This window comes from Pteropus medius, unplaced genomic scaffold (genome assembly GCF_902729225.1).
Source record: "Pteropus medius unplaced genomic scaffold, Ma_sr-lr_union100, whole genome shotgun sequence".
NCBI classification, from domain to species: domain Eukaryota; kingdom Metazoa; phylum Chordata; class Mammalia; order Chiroptera; family Pteropodidae; genus Pteropus; species Pteropus medius.
The window spans coordinates 5,253,227-5,276,089 of record NW_024347790.1 but is presented as its reverse complement, the minus strand read 5'-3'; the positions used below and the strand labels follow the sequence as shown (position 1 = coordinate 5,276,089).

At 32.8% G+C, this 22,863-nt stretch overlaps 1 protein-coding gene across 1 annotated transcript in view; it reads right to left on the bottom strand.

Annotated features, from left to right (window-relative positions):
• MALRD1 (MAM and LDL receptor class A domain containing 1) overlaps positions 1 to 22,863 on the bottom strand; it is a 477,766-nt gene that overhangs the window by 279,935 nt on the left and 174,968 nt on the right. Inside the window, 4 exon segments of the mRNA XM_039877626.1 lie at positions 1,794 to 2,041; positions 17,231 to 17,441; positions 20,588 to 20,622; positions 20,625 to 20,694. Coding sequence (XP_039733560.1) covers positions 1,794 to 2,041; positions 17,231 to 17,441; positions 20,588 to 20,622; positions 20,625 to 20,694 — 564 coding nt within the window.

Genomic DNA, 22,863 nt, shown 5'->3' with positions numbered 1-22,863 from the left:
TAATATAAGAGATCCAATCATTTTCAGCATGACCTTTCCTTACTTCTTTGTATTGGATCTATATCATAAATATTCATAAAAGAAACCATTCGTCATTAATTTTTGACATTTCTTCTAGGCATACTTCATTATTCTTACATAGATGTTTAAAATGCTGGGGACTCTGCTAGGACCAGGGAAACATGGAATTGGATGAAAGCCTTGGTTACCACAGGGTAAGAAAAAAAAAAAAATCTGAACATTTTCAGAGAAAGTGGCTAAAGAGAAAAAGTTTAGAAGTCAAACCAGAATTTATATGTTTCATGTTTAATTTTTTTCTAAGATGAGAACTAATTTGCATTTTTCAGAGACTCTATGGATATCTAGAGATAGATTTATAGACACTTAACGTATATAAAATCTACTGTGTTTGGGTTTTATTTTTGAGATAGTACCAAGTAATATGGAAAACAGCAAAAACAGATAAAATATATATGATTAAAAGTCAATTTTTTAACCAAACCTATTAAAGTTTAATATAATCCTGTATGATTTGTTACATCCATTCTGGACTGCTGACTGAGTTATCTCTCTAAAACTCTGATCTGAACATGTCACTTTCTTGCAGAAAAACCTGCGAAACCAGGTGGCATAATTCTTGTCTATCAAATGTGCCTGAAGTGATAAAAGAGATAAGATTACTATCTGAGAGTTAAGGTAAGAAATCAACTTAAGCACAGACAGAAAAAATCTTCAGACAGCATGTATTAAGACAGTGAAGGTGGTAGGATGTGAAGGCTGGTCAGTATGAACAGAAGAACAAGGATGTGTAATAGGTGCAGAAATAATTAGGGAGCCTTTGAGCAAAGACTTAATATGCCTCCTTCCCAGGGTTAGGGCTCTCTCTATTGTGGAGAAAGGTACATGAGGATATTAGAATTCAAAGATAATAAAGATTTAAATCATGCTATTGCTTCCCAGCCTGATTCCTTGATCAGGTAGCAACTTTCTGGATGTAATTTGCTTCTCTTTCAGTGCTCAAACTTTGGGTAACACACTACTCAGAATCCATGTGTTCGGATTGTATGGAGACTGCATTTCTCATTGTAAATATAGATAAATGGCACAATTATTTATGTATCAATCTCTCATAAGCAAGATTCTTGGGAAGTCACCTTCGATGGCTTAATTTATATTATATGCAAAGTAAGTTTAGTTCCTAACCTAGTGAGTCAAATCCTTTGCAGAATAAAAACATTCAAGCAAACAATAAATAAAGGAATGTGGAGGACCCTGAAAATTCCACATGAGGCTGTTTAGCCCAAAGAGCCACAGGATAATGACCAAACCATTTTTTCTTCCCGCCTATAGAAATCATTCTACTTTTTTAAGGGTCAAGTTCGGTCTTTCCTTTTCCATGAAGACTTCTTTAATCACTTTATTGTAGCTCCAATTATCTCTAATATTAATTCTTGCACATATTTAACTATTTCCTTTTTTTTTTTCTCTGATGGTGAAATTCCTATATTTCCAATATGTACTAAACTTCCTGGGTGGAAACAATTGGTATTATACTCCTTTTGTATTATCCAGGGTTGTGGATAATGACCATGAAATTTTCCAATGGTTTCCAGAATAAATTCTTCTTAATAGTTCCAACGATCCTTCCCTCTCTTTTTAAATTCACTTTCTCTCTCCCTCACATATCCCAAGTTGAATAAATTCAAATGCATCTTTGGTCTGGCCCTGACCATTTCATTTTCTGTATTTGACTCTATCAGGAGCTGCTCAGAATATTTTTGTTTTTTCCATACTTTGAAGTTTTTGCTGCTTCTACTTATGACTGGACTTGAAATTCTGGCTGCTCTCATGGGCTGCTGAGGGAACAAGCTCTTTATGAAGATGTAATGACCAGCTGAATTTTGCAAAGTGTGATCAGCAGCTGGCTCTGTGCCTATAGCAGGGAAGCTGCTAGCTTTCAGATTCCAGTCACAGCCGTCATCCTGCTTCTGCTTCTAGGAACAAAGATTGAATTTAAAATCACAGCGCCCAGTGGAGGTACCTGGAAAACATTTCCCAATTTATGGTAGAGAAAAAAAGGAAACTAGTCAACTTTAAGGCATGCAATCCAAAATTACAGTGAACTTGCCATATCATGTAATATTCAAAATTTTACCGTATTATCCTGACAGCAACATTAAAATAGAATATTTCCCTTTGTTATACACAGCTATTTCCATGGATTACTTGTTTATTTCTCCCCAAATCTGATCTTTAGTCTCAAATTCAATGACAAAATAAAACATCATTACACACATTTTCTCCTCCCAGCACCTGTTTGGTCAATGTGATTTATTTCTTCTCTCCTCTCATCTTTGCTTCTCAGGTCTTGGTAGGGAATTTAGAAAGTTTATTATTCTGCAGTACAGCTTGGCTTGAGAAATGCTGCCTAAAGCAAAAGTTATTAATCATTGTAATTATTATCCTCATTTTAGAGATGAGAAAATTGTGAAACAAAAATAGGGTAAAAAGTGGAAAATTTGGAATTAATTTAAGTTACAGAAATTAAATGTTAAGTTGCATTAAATACTAACTACCTCCCGGGCAATTTAAAAAAAAATATTTTATTACTTAAATTCTTCATCCATTTCCAGGATAACAAGAATTATGAAGTTCAACTATGTCCTTATTGATTTTCTGCTTGCTGGACTTATCCGCTTCTGAGAGGGAAGTGCAGAAGTCCCCAACTATGAGAATAGATTCATCAATTCGCCTTGCAATTCTATTAGATTTGTCATGCGAAGTTTGGCATTCTGTTGTTAGGCACATACATTATGAACTGTTATGCCTTCTTGGACAACTGACTCCTCTACTGCTATGTAATATCTTTAGTTATCCCTGATAACTTTCTTTGCTTTGAAGTCTGCTCTGTCTAAAATTAATATACCTATTCCTGCTTTCCTTTGTTTAATGTAAGTATGGTATATATTCCTCTACATATTTAATCTATAAATGCCTGTGTATTTAAAGCGGGTTTCTTGTAACAACATACAAGTCTTGTTTTTCTGATCCACTCTGACAATTTTTGTATTTTAATTGGTGCATTTAGACCACTGATGTTCAAAGTGATTAATGAGAGAACTGGATTAATATCTACCATATCTGTTACTATTCCTTATTTCCTTACTCTTGTTCTGTGTTCCTATTTGATTCCATTTCCTCTCCTTTCTTAGCATATCAGATTATATAATATATACATACACTTTTTCACTTTTTTTAATGGTTGCCCTAGAATTTACATTATACATTTACAAATAATCTAAGTTCATTTTCTAATAATACTATGCACCTTCATGGGTACTGTGAGTTCCTTACAATAACAAGATAATCTTAATTCCTTCCTCCCATCACTTGTACCATTGCTGCCATTCACTTCACATATATAAGCATACATGAGCATATATATGTATGTACATATATGATATATAAACATATAGCTGAATACATTGTTGCTATTTTATTTTGAACAAAGTTATTATCTGTTAGATTAAGAAAAAAGTTTTTATTTTACCTTCTTCATTGCATATATATATATATATATATATATATATATATATGTAGATCTGAGTTTCTGATCTTTTTCCTTCTCTCTAAAAAACTTCTAACACTTTTTGCAAGGTCGGTCAACTAGCGAATATATCCTCAATTTTTGTTTCTATGAGAAAGTGTTTCTTCTCTTTTGAAAGACAATTTTACACAGTGTGAATTCTAGATTAGTAGTTTTTGTTCGTTTTGTTTGTTTGTATGTTTTGTTCATTTCCCCTCAATCTTTTAAATATTCCATTCCACTCTCTTCTTGCTTTCATGATGCCTGAGAAGTCAGTTGTAATTCTTACCTTTGTTCCTCTGTGTTTTTTCCTCTTTTTTCGGAATTTAACTTTATATTTGAGTTTTCTATAGTTTGAAAATGATGTGCCTAGGTGTAATTTTTTTTTTTAAAGTATTTATCCTACTTCATGTTCTGAGCTTTCTGGATCTGTGGTTTTGTATCTAACATTAATTTGTAGAAATTCCCAGTCATTATTGTTTCAAATATTTCTTCTGTTCTTTATTCTTTCTTTTCCTTTTGGTATTCCCATTACCCATATGTTACACCTTTTGTTCTAAAAATCCTTGGATAGTCTGTTGTGGTTTTGTCAGTCTCTGTTCTCTTTGCTTTTCAGTTCTGGAGGTTCCTGTTGTAATATCCTCTGGCTCAGATATTTTTCTTAGCTGTATCCAGACTATGAATAAGCTCATCAAAGGCATTCTTCATTTCTGTTATGGAGTTTTTAATCTCTAGTATTTCTGTTTGGTTCTTTCTTAGGATGCCCATCTCTCTACTTACAGTTCCCATCTGTTCTTGAATCATGTCTAATTTATTCATTAGAGGTGACAGCATATTAATCATAGTTATTTTAAGTTCCTTGTCAGATAATTTCAACATCTCTGCCATGTTTTGCTCTGTCTCTTCAAATTGTGTTTGTTTATTGCCTTTTGGTATGTCTTATAATTTTTTCTTGATAGCTGCTCATGATACTCTTGGTTGAAAAAAAAAAGCTTCTGTAAATAGCCCTTTATAATGTGGGAGAAGGGGAAATATTCTATAGTTTTGTGATTATGTCTTAGTCTTCAATGAGCCTCTGGCTATAAACGTCACACGTGTTTCTCAGTTTTCTCCCCCATTAGGTGGAACAAGATGACTAGAGGAGGCTAACACTGGGTATTTCCCTTCTACTAGGCCAGTTAGGCTCTGGCAATGCCCCGTCGGTTTAGGCTTGCATTAATGAGTTTCTCCCCAGGGCAGGCCTTCTTAGGAAAACAGAGTGCTCCAGCATATTTCTAAATGGTTCCTTTTCCCCTCCTCCTGTTGGAAGCATGAGTAGATTTTTCTCCAGTATTTACTGTGGAACCTGGTTGAACTCATGGAGGTAAATCTCACAATATTGTAGGGGTAGCCCAATAACTGGGTCCCCCTGAAGTTTATAAATTCTGGGCCTGTCCACCCTGGGCTTCCAGTAATTCATCAATGACAGTTCAGGTTCTCCTTTCCGGGCACTGGTTCCTGTGGTGGTGTCTGCTCTTGAGTCCCTGATCTGATAGGCTTTGACTCACTGTTCATTTGTCTTTCCGATCTTGGGTAGGCAGTTTGTCCTGTGTCCTCCTGTTTCTTATGGACCTAGGAAGGGTTGTTGATTTTCCAGTCTGTTCTGCTTTTTAAATGTTAGGACAGAGCTGTGACCTCGAAGCTCCTCATATTCCAAAGCTGGGCAGTAGGGATTATACAAACGTGTTTTTATAATTCTGCTGGTAAATTATAAAGCTGACCAGTGCAAAATAAGATACTATAAATCCAAGCATTATGTAATTAAGGGACCATATCTTATAAAATTCTATGTTTAGGATACTTTTTGTATTCTTTACGTTTCAGTTAACATGCATGATACAGCATAAAATCAATGAGTGATTAATTTGACTGTAACAAAATGTACTGTTTAGAATTCTTTATTCTAAGAAAGAATGATAATTCCTTATTAAGTTTTGTTTTACTATTACAACTGAACATAAAAATCTGTAAAATCAGAATTATATGTGAGATGATATCCAAAAACTAAAAATACTTGAGAAGAACTAAGTTGCAACATGTTGATCTATATTTAGATAAAGATTTCTCTCTTAAAGAAAGCTCATCTGAACAATTACACACATATTTTTAGGCAGTTTTATCAAAATGAGAGTAGGAATGATTCTGCCACCGAAAGTCTCAGGGGCGTGCTCTCTACCCAGTACACAGGCCAAAGGCAGGCAGGTAAACATCCCGGCTGAAGCGATGCGAATTCCTGGATGCGGAATCTACCCTGTTCTATTACATAGGGCTCTTTGAGAATTTCCAAACTGTGCTAGGCAGCAAAATTCTGTTTTTCTTTATGGATACATTCTTACAGTTATCACAGATCAGATAAATCTGTTTAAATACACAAAATAACCTCTATGCTCTTAGTAATTAATAAGGTGAACATATGAAAACATAGATTTTACTATTGTTTCTATATCATTTTAAAGCATATAAGACTACTAACATGAAAGGAAACTTTATCATACCTCCCAGAGAGGAACTTGCCCAACAATGAAGAATGGCTTAAAATACTCATTTTTAGCTTTTGAAAGAACTAAATATTGATAAATTTAAGAAAGCATCAGGACAAGTATCCTTTTTAAAATGGTTTAATATAACAGTCAGGCTAACTCTGATTTCTAATGTTTTCAAGGATAGAGAAATTTTTTCTATCATAATTTTTGTCACCAAATGAGCAGGCTGGCATTTTCTATCTAATAGCTAATTCAGTTTTAAAATTACATTTGAAACTTATTTTGATCACTTGCTCCTTCCTAGAACAGACTGCAATACAGCTTCCTTCGGTTCAGACTATTAAAGTTCTAAGTATTCTCTCAGAGGATTGGGAGGTAAATCTCATTAAAATAATACTGAACCCCAACTCGGCATCTTGTTTAGAATCTGAGTTGCTGTCTTGGTTAAGAATTATAAAATGAAACAACTAATTCAGTTGCCTTGTGTTGGAGAATTTAGCAGCCCAGAAGACGATATTACCATACAGACTGCATCTAGGAAGGCCATTCGTATAAGGAAATGACATGGACTGAAGAAAAAGATTGTATTTGCTTTTAAAAACACAAATGTTGCAACATGAATCTCTATAATGTAAACTACAGTTTTCTTTTGATACCTCTGTAGTTTTGTAGATGTTTCCTCAGGAAGTTTAATTCTAACACACCAGTGGGGGAAAACAACAAGCGAGCATAAGTTCATCACTGTGGTGAGAGGGAACAACTTAGAATTTCATATTTTCTATTTCCCGTAGGTGCCAGGTGAGAAAACAGCCAAGAGTCTTCTGTGCAGATGCCAATTCTTGGCATTTCATGGAATAATTAATGCCAGCGCCAGCCAGGTGTATCATCAGGAAGAAAATGATCACCTTTATCTATAGCTGTATCATCAATCAAACCAGTTTCTACCTTTCTAAATGCTATAATTTTTCCATTGATTGTTGTCAGTGGAAAACAATGAGTATGAAATAACTTTCATTTTTAAAAAGATATAATTTTGGAAAAACACAACCTAATTCTTTTCAAAATCCTACCGTCAAAGTTCTAAAATTAAGATCTTACCATTCTATTCATTTATTCATTCAACATAAATTTACTGAGCATGTAGTATAAATAAAGCACATTTAAGAAAATGGGAAACTGGCTGGAAAGGGGGTACCGTGTGTTGAACATAATGTGTCCCAGGTTCTGAGCATTCTGTATATGTGTTGTTTTATGTAAGTCTCAAAATATCTCTATATAATAGTTATTATTCTTATTTTGGTTGATGAGAAAACTGAAGTCCAGGTTTAAGGTACTTTGCTTAGTATTACACTGTAAGTAGCAGAGCTATGAGTTGAAGAATGATATGATACAGCCCCTTGGAACAGAAATTCTTTACCAATGACTGATTTGACAAACTCCATAGTCATTTTTCTCACACATGATCAATACAAGACTAAAAGATAAAAACTAAACTACAAAAATTCTTAAGCTATATAAATCTGTTATGCAGGCAAAAACAAAAAGAAAATGACACTGAATATTGTGATGGTCTAATCACATTTTAGAGTACTGTGGTATTTCCTGAACATTTAATTCCCATGTTCACAGAAACATTTGAAAATTGAAACCATCCAGTGTGAAGATGATCAGATAATAGGGGCCTTGAAGTATGCACATAGGATGCTATTAAAGGATTCAAGAAAACTTATACTGACTTCATGATTACAAACAGGAAAAGGGGATGTGAAAAGAAGTGCAGAATCGATGGTACTTGTTTCCACTACTTAAAGTTTAATTATCACGAAGAAGTATAAGTAGTAAGACATATTATCATCAAAATTCCATGCTGGAAAAATATGGAGACACTGATTCTATACTAGAAAAGATGTAATTATATCGGGGTGCCTGACAACAGAAAAGGCTTTTCACAGGAGGCAGTGTATTATCTCTTACGGAAGTGTTCAAGCAGGAATTAGTAGGTGATTCTCCCTTCCCACCTCATTGTCTGCCAGGTCAGGGAAGTTATACAAATGATTCCTTTACTGGTTGGTGATTCATTTCTCAGCTCATTCAATAGCAATTCACTAGTTGTTGGGGTTGATTCATTAATAAATACATGTCCTAGTGGATTTCTCTCACATTTTAATAGCGGTGTTAGAATGGTGACAAAAAAAAAATGTATAATTAATTGTAATTGGATAAAAATGAATCCCTCACAGAAGTCTTAATGTTAAACCTGTTTCTAAGAGTTTGAACTAACTTCTATTAATCTCACCAACTCTATGATTCTTCGATTTTATAATAAAGTTACTTGACCTGTCATGTTTTGACAAATTGTTCATATTGTATTTATAAAAGGGTTAGTAGCTATATCATTATTTCTTAAATTTCTTCTTTATTTAATTGGTATTTTCAATAAATATAAATATCAACAAAAGAGGGAAAAGACAAATTATAGCAGGAATAAAATGGAATATCATAGATCTTGTGGATATCAAAGGATGATATGACGATATTATGCACAACTCCACAAGCGTAACTTTGACAACTTTAGATGAAATGGACCTACTTCTTGCAAAGCACAAGCTTACACAATACAAAATAATTTGAATAGCTATATAACTATTAAGGAAACTGAATTCAAAGTTTAAAAATCCTGAACAAAATCTCCAAACTCAGATAGTTAAGCTGGAGATTTCTACAAAATCTTTAAGGTACACAAATAGAGGAGGAAGACTTAAAAATGTCCCAATTTTCAGATGACATGATTGTCAATGTAGAAAAATCAAAGGAATGCATTATAAAACTCTTGACAACTAATAAATGAGTCAGCAAGGTCACAGGACAAGATTGATATACAAAATTCATTGCATTTATATATACTAGCAAAGAAGATGTAGAAACAAAAATTTTAAATGAAGTATTACTTAAAATCTCTCAAATAATGTAATACTTAGGTATAAATCTTATTAAATATGTACAGGACTTGTATACTGAAAACTACAAAACACTGCTGAAAGAAATTAAAGAAAATCTAAATGATGGAGGGCTGTACTGTATTCATGGATCAGAAGACTCAACATATTAAAGATGTTATTTCTTCCAAATCGATATATACATTTTGTTATCAAAATTACATCAATTTTTGTAGATCTAGGAATTATTTTTCAAAAATTTAATTAGAAAGTCAAGGAACTATAATAAAACAATTTTGAGAAAGAAGAATAAATAAAGAGAAATCACTCTACCTGATTTCAAGATTTATTATGTAGCTTTAGTTATTAAGAATATGTAATATTGGTGGAGAAATAGACACTTGGATCTATGAGACAGAAAATAGAACTCAAAAATAGCTTTAACAAGTACAATCAACTAATTTTTGAGACAGGTGCAAAAGCAGTTAAATGAAGGCAGAGCAATCTTGTTAATGGTGCTGGTGCGATTTGATAGCTCCATGCGAAACAAAACAAGACACCATCTTGACCTAAACCTCACACTTTATATAAAAATTAACAAAATTGTTCATATACTTAAATATAAAATAGGTAATATATACAACTTTTAGAAGAAAAAGTGGAAGAAAATCTGGGACCTAAAACTTGGTGAAGAGTTTTTAGATGTGATATTAAAAGCATGATCTCTTAAAGGAAAGATCAACAAATTAGACTTTGTCAAAATTAAAAGTGTTTGTTCTTTCCCTGTTAATAGAATGAAAACACAATCCAAAGCCTGGGAGAATATATTTGCCAGTCACATATCTGTCAAAAGATATATATCTATAATATACAAAGAGCTCAAAACTCAACAGTTTAAAAAATATGATTAGAAAATGGGCAAAAGATATAAAGAGACATTTCACCAAAGAGGATATACAGGGGCACAGAAATGCATGACAAGATGTCCACAATCACTAGGTATTAAGGAAATGCCAATTAAGACTATTAAGCTATTACTCCACACCTAGAAGAACAGCAAAAATAAAAATAAAATAGTTTCAGTACCAAATGCTCACGGGGAAATGGAGACACTGGATTTCTCATACAACACTGATGGCAATGTAAAACAGCACTGCCACTCTTGGAAAATAGTACTACTGTGGTATGTTATATCCAGAGCATCGAACTTGAGTCAGCAATAAAAAGGAACAAATGATTCATACACAAAATGATGTGGAAGGATCACAAGGGGGATCGTGCTGCATGAAAAACATGGTTCCATTTATACAACTTTCTCAAAATGACGAACTATAGAAATGGAGAACAAAGCGGTGGTTTCCCAAGGTTAAGGATGGTGGGAATAAGTGTAACTACAAAGGAGTAGCTCAAGGGAGAGCTTTGTGGAGCTGAAATACCTTGATTGCAGTGATGATTACACAAATTTACTCATGTAATTAAATGCCACAGAACTATACATGCATATTGAAACAATGTCAGTTTTCTGGTTTTGATATTATAGTTACATAAGATGTAACTACTGAATAGAAAATACACAGGATTTCTCTGTACTATCTTCATAATTTCCTATGAATTCATAATTATTTCAAAATTCAAAGTTTAAAAAATTAATTCCATGTGTCAATTATTATTGGGTGACATCATTAGGAATTTGTGATATAGTAATTTCCTTTGTATTTCCTTATTCTATGAAATGATATAGTCTGTAAATGATACCTTTCAAAGTGTTTCAAAGAACAATTGTTCTATAAAAAGTATATTTGTTTCCATACAGAAAGGGTTTGGGGTTAAGTAATTTGGAAAAAAATCCTATTAAAATACCAACTATTTGAAATGTCACAGTGCAGGAACTGATCCAGAGAAGCCAGCCTTCACACCTAACCTCTTCTTCCCTGATGACCACCTGACCTTATAATTTGAAAAATAGTATCCTAGCCTGTGTCACCTGAAAAATTGAGTCCTGACTAGTGTTGGTAACTTTGGAAAGACAATGAAGTTTTCTGAGCCCCTGTCACTTAACGAGAGCCTGCAGTCATGCATTCCTGAAGCCAGGTTTATTAACATGATGATACCTGACCTACTTTCTAGTGTAATCTTCCAAAGAAAACAAGAGCTATTCACAGTCCATGATTAATAAAGCGTGTAACTGAAAAAAAAAAAAACAACAATTGTTTTCAAGGTGATGTGTTTCTTTTATGAAAGCCTGTGTTTGGAGTAGTATTTCTATATGACTAAAATGATCTCTCCTTCACCCCTCCAAAATGCTTCCCACTTATCTAACTCTCATTTGTAATGTGAATGTTCATTATCTATCACTTTTCCTAGACAAGGAGCTCCACAATCATTCAGGTAAGTAAGATCTTGTTTTTCTTTGTTTTTGCTCCAGAGCCACTTATATTGAAGGTGGCCAGTGTTTACCAAATGAATAAATGAAAAGGAAACGTCAGGTATGCACATGGTAATTAGAGAATGCTTGGATTTTAGGATTACTGACTACGAAGGAAGTAATTGTTGACGTAACTGTGGTTTTCTGTGTCCAGGACGATGTGCACGAGTGTGCTGTGGCCCTCCCACAGGGGCACGCTGCCCTTTTTAATTCATTTCTGACACAACTGAGCACAAATTCTGATACGGTAAAAAGTTTCAGATAGAACACTGAACTAGATATGGTAAGAAGTAATTAATCTACACAGTATAATCTTACTGAATAAAAAGTAACATGTATATGACAGCTTCAAACCAAAGTCCCTTCTCCCCCTGCCACCAAATCATCTGTTTACTTGAAAATGAAAGAATTCTGCTATAACAAGTAAGAGACGGCAGTCATCTCCAAAATAATAAATAAGAAAATCTTGAATAATAACTAAGCACGTAGGGAAATTGTCGCTGGCATTTATGGAAACAAAGGACATTATTATAGACAGTAGACAGGGTGATTCTACAGAAAGGACTCTGTTTTAATTATTGATGACTTTTAAATGTTCCTTTGAGATTTTTTTTTTAATTCAGTCAAATGCACTGGACACTACTTGGCTTGATCCATTATTCTTTTCATTCTATCGAAATGTCAATTTCTCAATGAGAAGTTTTCTGACTGCTCTGTTTAAAATTGTAACCACTGTTCCAAGCATTTTCTTTCCCATTTTCCCTATTTTACTTTTTGCCAGAACATTTATTATTATAAGATATTGTGTTATTTTACTTAACTTTGTTTCATGTCTGAGGTCCCCACCACCAACACCCAGAATGCCAGCTCATGAGAGCAGGTTTGTCTGTGTTGTTCACTGCGTTATCCCACGGAGCTGCAACAAACTCTGGTACATAAAAGATGCTCAATAATATTGACTGAATTAAGGCATGAATGTTCATTTTTAAAAACTGCTTAAAAACTACAAAAAATTATATTTGAAAATTAAATACATACATACTCATTAAATCTTGATGAATATAATCAATCAAATTCATCAAAAATATATATAGAATAATTTTTTTTTTACTTAAACAGTAATTTTTCCAATGATTAAAATCCTGGTATGTTTCTATATGTTGATAAGGAAGTTAAGAATAAAATAATAGCTCTCCCTCCTAAGCAGGAAACTTTTTCAAAATTTTATTTTGTTTAGATTAGTGCCTCTCAAATTTTAATGCACATATGAATCACTCGATGATCTTGCATAAATGCAGTATATGATTCTGTAAGTCTAGGGGGGGTCCTGGATTCCGATTTTTAAAAACCGATTGTTTATAGACCAAGATTTGAGTAGTAATAGAAAATTTTTCAGCAGTGTTAAATTGCACATTGATATAACATAAAAAGTAATAATATTTTGAGGAGCATTCATCCAGTAGGGAAAAGCATGTTTAAAATATTTATAATGACTTTAGTAAGGGTGCCATTAAATAACTGACTTTAAAAAATTGGTTAGTTGTTTATCAAATGTTCTTTCACCATGAGGGAATCCTAATATAAACTACAAATTGGGGGTGATAATGACATCTCGATATAGCTTTATTGATTGCAATAAACCTACCACAAACCTATACAGAGATGGGCAGAGGACTTCATTACACATTTCTCCTAAGAAGATACACAAATAAGCATAATAAAAGATGCTGAACATCATCAGTCATTAGGAAAAGGAAAAATCTAACCACAATGAGATCCCACCTCACATGCAGGGTGGCTATAATAAAAAATAAAAATAAAAATAAAAATAACAAGTGTTGGCTAAGTCCCAGACTTCCCTCAAGAATTTGCTTGGGAAGGGAACTGGATGAAAGTGGGCAAAGGGTACAAACGTCTAGTTAGTTATAAGATAAATAAGCACTAGAGACTTAATCATGTGTACACATGATGACTACAGATAGTACTGCCGTACAGTCTATTTAAAAGTTGCTAAGAGAGATTCAACAAGTTTTCATCACAAGGAAGACATTTTATTTCTTTTCCTCTTTTTTTATACCTGTATGAAATGATGGATGTTAATTTATATGGCAATCATTTCACAAGATATGTAAGTATATGCTGTATACCTTAAACTTATACAGAACTGTATGTTAATTATATCGCAACAAAGTGGGAAATCAATTAAATTAAAAGAATTTGCTTAAATTTATTTTATCTAGACCTGTTTTCATTATGCCCCTTAATACTGAAATTTGCTCTCATTCCATTTATGATTTCCCTTAGTTTATAGTTTCTCGTAGCACTTATCACCTTTTAATAAGCTCTGTGATTTACTATACACACACACACACATATACACATGTACATATACATATATACATATATACATTTACATATGTTTAAGTGTATAGACACAGAAAGACTATATTTTTCATTGAACTTAAGAGTATGAGGAATAGGATTTTTGATTTTATTGATATATACTAGATATATCAAACATTGCTTGACACATAACTTCCCAATAAATGTGCATTAAATGAAATTCATATTTCTGTCTCTTCTATTTCTCTTGATCATTCTTGACAGGGTTTGGAAAATTTTATCAGTCTTTTCAAATCCTCTCTATCTTACATTTTTGTTCTAGTCTATAAATTTGCACTATGAGCTAATTGGTTTCTAATATAAAGATTAAGTGTATAAATTTTTCTCTATATGTTCATTTAACTAATTCCCACAGAGTTTGATGTATTATTTTCATTATTATTTGTTTAAAACATTTTTTAATCTCACTATGACTTACTATTTTTGGGGAGGAGGCATAAGTTACTAGCAGAGTCTTTCTTCTAACCAATAGGAATTTTCCAACTTTTGCCTCATAACTGATTTTCAGCCTAATTCAAAAGAGATAATCTATGTCACTTTAATCCATTTCAAATAATTAAAAATTTCTCAACGTTTAATAATATAGCTTTTTGTAAATGTTATCTATGTTCTTGAAAAGAACAGATATCTGCAATTGTTAATACAGTGTTACATCTGCCCATTAGATTCAGATTACTTTCTGATTATGTTGGTCAAATAAATATCCAGCACCTTCATTAATCAGTGTAGAACCGAATTATTTTGAGTATGCCTGAGATAATCTCAACTTGCATCCACAATAAATATTCTATAGGGAAACAAAAATATAGCTGTTATCTGAAGGCACCTCTAAGTCAATGGCAAAGACATGTTCAAAAAAGATTTTGAGATCTCAGATACACAAATAACGTTTTTCTGTGATTATGTTGTATTTTTTAGACATGAAGGAATAAATAACATTCTGATTTTTTTCTACTAGATTTTGTTTTCAGTCTTCTCCATCAAAGATACTCTATGCCTTTAAAATAGTTTTTAAAAGTTCTTTCTGCTATCGCTATGTGGCATACTTGTACTTAATGATACTTCAGAAGTTTTCTTAGAGTTATGATACGTATTCTACCTTTACTTAGAATTTTCAAACACACACAGACACACACACACACACACACACACACACACAAAGATTGTGTAACTTAAGCCTAAAATCTTGGTTGGTTGTCAGCCAAACTTCTGAAATCAGTTGCTATGGTGATTTAAACATTTTTTTGTTTCCTTCCTATTCTTCCAGGTCTAATTAGAGCAATCAAAATTTACTTTTTATGCAGGATACATAACAGCACTCTTAATTCACACAGTAGATTCTAGCCACTCTATAATTAAATCATAACATTTAAGACCAATAGAATGGAATGCAGTTAAAATTTTAAAAAGAAATAATAAAAAAAGTAACTCTATACAAAAAGAATGCATACTCATGTAATGAGACCAATAATAAAAAGGTGGGATACTTTTAGAGTTTCTTCCGAGTCTTTTGTTAGTTTATTTATTTGTTCTAAGGAGCTAAAACTTTTTCTTTTTCATATGTAGTATCTGAACTAATTCAGCTTTCTTGCTCCAGTATTACTGATAGGAATAGGCTTACTCAAACAAAGTGATTCGGCAACGAGGTCACCGAAAACCATGTCTGGTACATCCTTCCCTCCAAAAGCTTATGATTACTTTTGCCTTTATTTTCCATACAAAACAACTACCAAGACAGTAAATTTCAATACATTTCTGACCCTCTTAGTACATCAGCATCCTTTTCCAGAGGACTCCCAGAAATTTTTGCATTAGAACCTAAATATGAAGAGTTCAAAAACAAACAAACAAACAAACAAAACCTCAGCCAGAAACAAACTGATATTTTAAGTACTGAAAAGATGGCATTAATTCATATCTTGGAAAAGAGACACATTGGCAACATCACAACTAATATTCAAAAGCACAATATCTGCTCTGTTTGATGGATAACCTAATATATTGGTGTGATAGTCAAGTGAAAATGGCAATGAAGAAAATGTAAAAGCATTTGATGTGGAAAATAACTACAAATACCCCAGGAAATATATATAAGGTAAAGGTAAACATTAATTAATACAGAACTCAGGATTAGCCAAATGTTTTGCTTGGTTCATATATGATAATAACGGATATTGTAAGAAAGACTCCATAATTGATGGAACAAATAGTTTTATGATATAAACAGGATTTCTACATCTACAAAGTTTTTTGGTTTTGATTTCTTAAGATTCAGTTTTACACACAGGTGGTATAGTCACTTGGGCAAAGAAGTGGTTCACAAATAAAAGTACTTGAGTTCTAGAATCAACTCTGTCAAAACTAGTTGGATGAATTTTGACAAAAGCTACACCATCTGCATGTGGCTGCATCTGTGGAATGCACTAATAATACCCATGCCACTCACCCCTCAGAGCCCCTGTGAGGACCCGCTGCAGATTAGTAGATAAAAGTGTGATGAAAATTAAAAGTTCTATATAAATGTGAGCTCTTCTTTGACTGAAGTTGTTCTCAATATTCCAGATTTGGTTTCAAGAGGCAAAAAAAATAAAAAATAAAAATAAAAATAAAGATCAAACTGTGATATTCTAGCTCAGAAAATATTACTAGGATAGTAGAACGGTTTGTCAACTTCCATTTTGACTATTTGTGTTCACCTCATTTGCAATGAAATGACGCAACGACTGGACTGTGTGGCACAATTTTACAGACTTACCTGAATGAGCACATATGGCCCATTTAGCTAAGGATATTTTAATAGGTGCTGTTTATTATGAGTTGATCTCCTACGATACTACATAGCTGATGTGTATCTCTTTTAGATCACTTTGTCTATTTTATGTATTATTTGGGCATTATTTTTTTTAACAATTTATCACATCTCATCATTTACACAAAGGAATGACAACTCTTTGAAATGCATCAAAGCACAGAGGCTTGTTAACCCTGCATGAATTGGTTTTGGTGGATATTTCGCTTGCCTTTTTCCCAAAACTTTCTTTCATATGGAAAATGCTTGTTTCCACTCTGTCTTTGAAGACCCTGTTTTCCAATTTATCTCCAATTACTTTACACACACACACACACACACACACACACACACACACACACACACCAGTCCATCAGCTGGTTTTAAATGAATTATGGTTTTAAATTAAGTATAGAGAGGGAAAAGGAATATATTTAAACAGTCAAATCACCTTACTGGTCTCAGCTTCTGAGCTATACATACTCTGTATGTTTTGGCAATTAACACAGAGCATAAAATAAGGTTGTGGGAGATAAAGGTCAAAGTAAGGAAACAGACACTTCCACTTACTGCAAATGAAGGCAGTCTCATCTGAATGATCAGCGTAATCATTCACAAAATCACATAGCTTGTCCTGTGAAATGTGCTTCTTGGCATACATGAATTCTTGAGCAGTACACTTTCTGTCTGGGCTGAGCAGGGGAGAACAATCTTGAAAGGAAATGTCATCCACTGCTACATCTCCCATGTGACCGATACCACGTTTTGCCCTAAAGACAATCTAGAGAGACAGACAGATAGAGACAGAGATGGACAGAAAGAGAGACAGAGACACAGAAAGAGAGATGAGAGAGATGGGGTTAGAGAGAGAAAGAGAAAGGAAAGAAGGGAAAAGAAAAGGAAAAAGAAAAAAAAAGAATGAATCAATTTCAGCTGACCTGTCCAACAAGAAACAAAAACTTGGAGCAACCACCAAATACATGACATTAGACTTAAATTTGATAAAAATGCCCCACAATGAAACTGACCCAAGAAGCTTGAGGGTCATCTGAGATTGCCACCATCCTCAACACCTAAGAATACGGGAGTGGCAACACACCTGCCTCCTGTGTAGATTTTTAAGATAGGTGGCCTAGAAAACTGCAGGAGTCACTGAGCCATCACTGCTGCCTCTGCAGAAATGAGATCCAAAGCAAGACCTGAGCATTTCTTAGAACCTCATCACACATGGAAGCAGGAGGCCAAACAGGTGATAGAGGCACCAAGAAAAGGAAGATGCAAATACATCCTTCACACTGTTTTGCCTAGTTCTTGCCTTCTCCCAGATCTGTCCACTCCAACTATGTGAGAGCGAAAGTTATCAAACCTCGAAAACATGAGTATTTTTTTGAATTGGACACATCTTTGCAGCTGAAATAATATTGATTTGCCTTTGATTAATATGTGTAATGAAGACAATTCTTATGAGTGTCATTGTTTGACAGTGAGATTCCACTTATGTAGAATCTGATAGAAGTAGAAGTGATGAAAAATAATAATAGGAGTTGCTAAAGTTTACAGAAAGGCCACCTTCAGTTTATAACATTACCACTGCTTGGAATAATAATGAAAGTAACAAGTCCTATATTGTTTAGTTTCAAATTTTTAAGGGAACTGATTCAGAGTTTCTCTGCTGGCCAAATATGTATTTGTATGTTAACATAAGAAATATTTGCATATTTTAAAAAAAATTTAGAACAATAAGAAATGAGTTAACAAGAAATACAGTTACCTTAGTGATTTTACTAAAATATTTATTGTTATCAAACTCTCAAACACCTTTTAGCCAAATCTAAATAATTACTTTTCTTGAAAGAATTACAGTTTTTTCTTAGTTATGCTATGCTTTTATACTATTGTGTGAAAACTTAGGTGTTTTCCTTTTAAGATGATAGGATAGAATGGAAATCAGCCTCTCACAATATTAAAAATAACAAAATAAAAATATAATTTGTATGTAAATTAGTATATTGAATTTACATAAAAGGGATAAATTTTCTTCATAGCAGATGTGCTAAAAAAATAACAAATTTGCAAGATATTTTGAGTTAGGAAGTGATTAAAAAATGGTAAAACTGGAAAGAATAATGACTACAACATTTTTGTAAGATAAATTGAGCCCCCCCAAAATATTGATACGCAAATTGAAAAAGGTATTCTGTTATTTGAAGATATCTAAACATTTAAATATTGATACAATGCTGTGTGAATAAGAAATCAAATAACTCAATGAGTGTTTCATTGTTAACTTGTTTATCTACTATTCTTTAGACACAATCTCAGCTACCTGTCATGTCTGAATGATCAAATTATCACATATCCCAATGCTTCATACAATGTTGGTTAAGATTCCATAGTTTCTAATATTAAACATGGTTAAGCTTTTATAAGTTTAAAAAATATATATTATATTAATATATTATGTATATAGATATTTTCTAGTAGAATAAAAGTAGGGTCAATTCTTTTGTAAAATTTGGGAAGCAATGTAGAACAGCAGTTAGATTATGGACTCATAGATGATCTGTCTTTTTAAAGCCTGTCTCTGCCATTTTGTGTCACATGAGTAGGACAAGTTACCTAACTTCTAGCTATTTCTGTATTCTATTCTATAAAAATAGAGATAATAGCATGTACCTAATATTGTTATTGTGAGAACTAAAGGGGTAAACATTTTAAATTCACAGAACTGTGCTTAGTACTTCATAAATGCTATCTATCTATCTATATCTGTACCTAGAGATACAGATATAGATAGATAGATAGAGAGATAGATAGATAGATAGATAGATAGATAGATAGATAGATAGATAGATAAATAGATGATTGTTTCCATTGGAGTTGAGAGGGGCTGAGCTGACATAACACAGTCACGTAGATGTAGTTACTGAATATTCACAATAGAATGGTTACTTCTGTTACATATACAGAGGACTGGAAATGCAATAAATAGCAAATATATTAGATCTTCTATTTAGAGAACAGTGAATCCAAATTCATGGAATAACGCTCTGTGCAGTTTAGGCTTAAAAAAAAATGTTCTCCAACATAAATGGCTTGGGATTCTCACTCTCCTTATCCAAATCTTAATAGATATTTACCTCATCTTCCAAAAAAAAATCCATCCACCAAAAATATAAATAAATAATACATTTAAAAAACATGCACATATCCACAGAGCTCTCGTTTTCTCAAATATCCATAAAAAATAAAAACCATACCAAATACCTTGGCACATAATTATTTTCCATTTAAACATTTTAATCTATGTACTACCTGTTCTTTAATTGTTTTATTTATATATATGCATATACATATATATGTATATGTGTGTGTGTGTGTGTGTGTATAAATACCTGTTCTTTTCATATACACACACACATGCACACACACACGCACACACACACACAGGTCTTTTCCTCTTAATATTATTATAATCTACATGAAGACAAATACAACATCACACAATTTTGTGCCTCCCTCAAATATTTTAGAAATAAGTAAATCTATTATCTGTAATAATGTTCAACAGTATAATGTACTTTCAAAATTCTGTCTTAAATCGAATTTGATATAAATTAATTACAGTCTTTGAGAATAAATTTATACGATAGAGGGAGGTTCTATTGCTATATGGGAAGCTGATTGTGGAATGGCAGATGGTGTCATTAAAATTATATATTCCTAGATATATGGTTGTCTACTTAGGAGAAATTAGGACATTTCGAAATAATAAATTCCTCTGGAAAATGCTATATGTAGTCAAATAAACACATCAGAAGTAGAATGGGAGGACAAGAAGACTATGAGTGGAGGAAATAAATTAGAATGTCAGAAAAAAAAAAACCAATAAAACTCCTTCAACACCCAACTACTTGGATAACAAACCTGCGTGTGTGAATGAGTGCCTAAAAACACTTCTTTTTCCACCGTGCACCTTGCTGTCCACTTTGAGCCCACATTTTACAGGTAACATTGTCTCCCTTGCTGAGTACCTGCAGAGATAAATCAAGTAAGACGTGCAGAAATATTTTGTCTTGATAGATTTTAAACATGTAGAATTTTCCGTCATTATTTTTTTTTTATTTTAATATTAACATAAAGTCCCTGAGAGAAAAGCTGAGGCGTTTTTCATTAGATGTCTATGTTTTCTATAAGGCATTGTGTCCCCAGGGTACTTCACAAGTTTTTTGTAATAAAAGTGAGCACAAATATCTGTCAGTCAAGTCTGAAGGTATGTGGGCACCATTTAATTAAGAACTCAAACTACATTAGCTTTTTAAAAATCTGATGGCAGTAACAACTGGAATTTTATATATTAAATAATCTCCATGTAGTCAGAGGAGAAAGCATGGATTACGTACTAAAACCTTCTTTTGAGAATGACCTTCTTTATCCTCTTGCGTTCAGTGGGGACAGACAGTGCTGTTACAGTAGAGGCTCATTCAAAGTTAACAGCACAAGTGGGTGACATGAGTGGGCACCTACTCTTGCAGGACTAATAAGATCTCCCTGCCCAACAGCCTTGAAACCACAAATTCTCATCAGTACTGTATCCTCATTCTAAGGGAAAAATCAGATTAGTCTCAGCAGACAAATTATCACGGCTCTTTGTTTAGAATGATACAAAATGAATCATCAAGAGAGTAACTGAAGAGAATCGGGAAAAGCAGAATAATTCCTTATTTTAAAATAACTGACTTAGATGGTTTAATTATTTCACAACAATACCTTTGAAAATTACAGTGCGTACAACTAAAGAATTATTCAGGCGAAGGATTTGCGATGGTTTTGATTTTTGAAACTGAAGGTAGTTTTTAATGGCTTCATTATCTATTTCTTTTTTAAATTAAATTCGAATTGCTGCTTTTGCAGTAGTAGGGTTTCAAGATTCTTGAGTTTTAAGTAATTTCACTAAGTTCTTGGTCTATAAAATTCAAGTTAAATCAGCATGCTATCAAAGTCAAGAAAACATAATTTCTATTTTTGTTGTTTTTGTTTTTTGAGTTTTTAAAAAATTTATTGGGCTGACAATGGTTAGTGTGTTTATCACCACCCAAAGTCAAATCTCCTTCTATCAGCATATATTTGACCCCCTTTACCTTTATCTACTGCTCCCTCCTCCCTTTCCCTCTAGTGACCACTAAACTGTTGTCTGTGTCTATGAGTTTTTGTTGGTTTGTCTTGTTCATTGGTGCTTTCATTTTTATATGCCACATGGCAAAATCACATGGTTCTCATCTTTTTCTCTTATTTCGTTTAGCATGATTATCTCGAGATCTGTCCATGTTGTTGCAAATGGCAGTATTACATCTTTTCTTATGGCTGATATTCCATTGTAATTTCTTAAAAAACTAAAAACCATTTTTGACACATACTGAAAAGTATGTACGGGATCCTTGTATGAATATCATTTGCTAAGGAAAAATGCATCCACGCAACATAGTAATGCAATCTTTTTACTTCATTTTATTAAAGTGTTATTTTATTCAGCCACACACAAAAATAAGGATCATATGTATTACTACTTTAATTATTTGATAATTAATTTCTTACAAAATTTTAAAAGTTTTATAATTTTTCATCTACTAATATAAAATCTTATCTGAAAAAAAAAGAAAGCATATTTCAGATAATTAATCTCAATGACAAAGTATACTGGATAAATAATTCTCATTTTTCTGATGAAAACCCTGCAATAAGTTCTATTGATTATTTTGCCTAAAATTATTTTTTAAAAGTCAATGTAAGACAAATGATAAATTGCATCTTTAACCTATAAGACTATTTGAATGTCTTTAGATTACTAAACATGAACATATACATATATATGAACAAGCTTACTTTTAAATTGGTTTTGGTAAGAAGTATCATCTATAATAGGAAGACATTCTTCTAAAATTGATCTCTAAATTTAACATGTTTCTCATAGAAGAAAGCATTTTAAAATAATACATGTTTATCTAAAAACTTATTTACATGTTTATCTAAAAACTTAAAATCCTAGAATAAGACAATAATAAAATGGAAGAAAAAAAGCACCTCTAATATTAAAATTACAATTAAGCTACTAGGGATGAAGTAATTTAACAGCTGGTCTGCATTCTATTTCTCTATCTTTATTGGGGCGGGGGCCAGGGGGAACAGGTAAACCGAGTGCAATT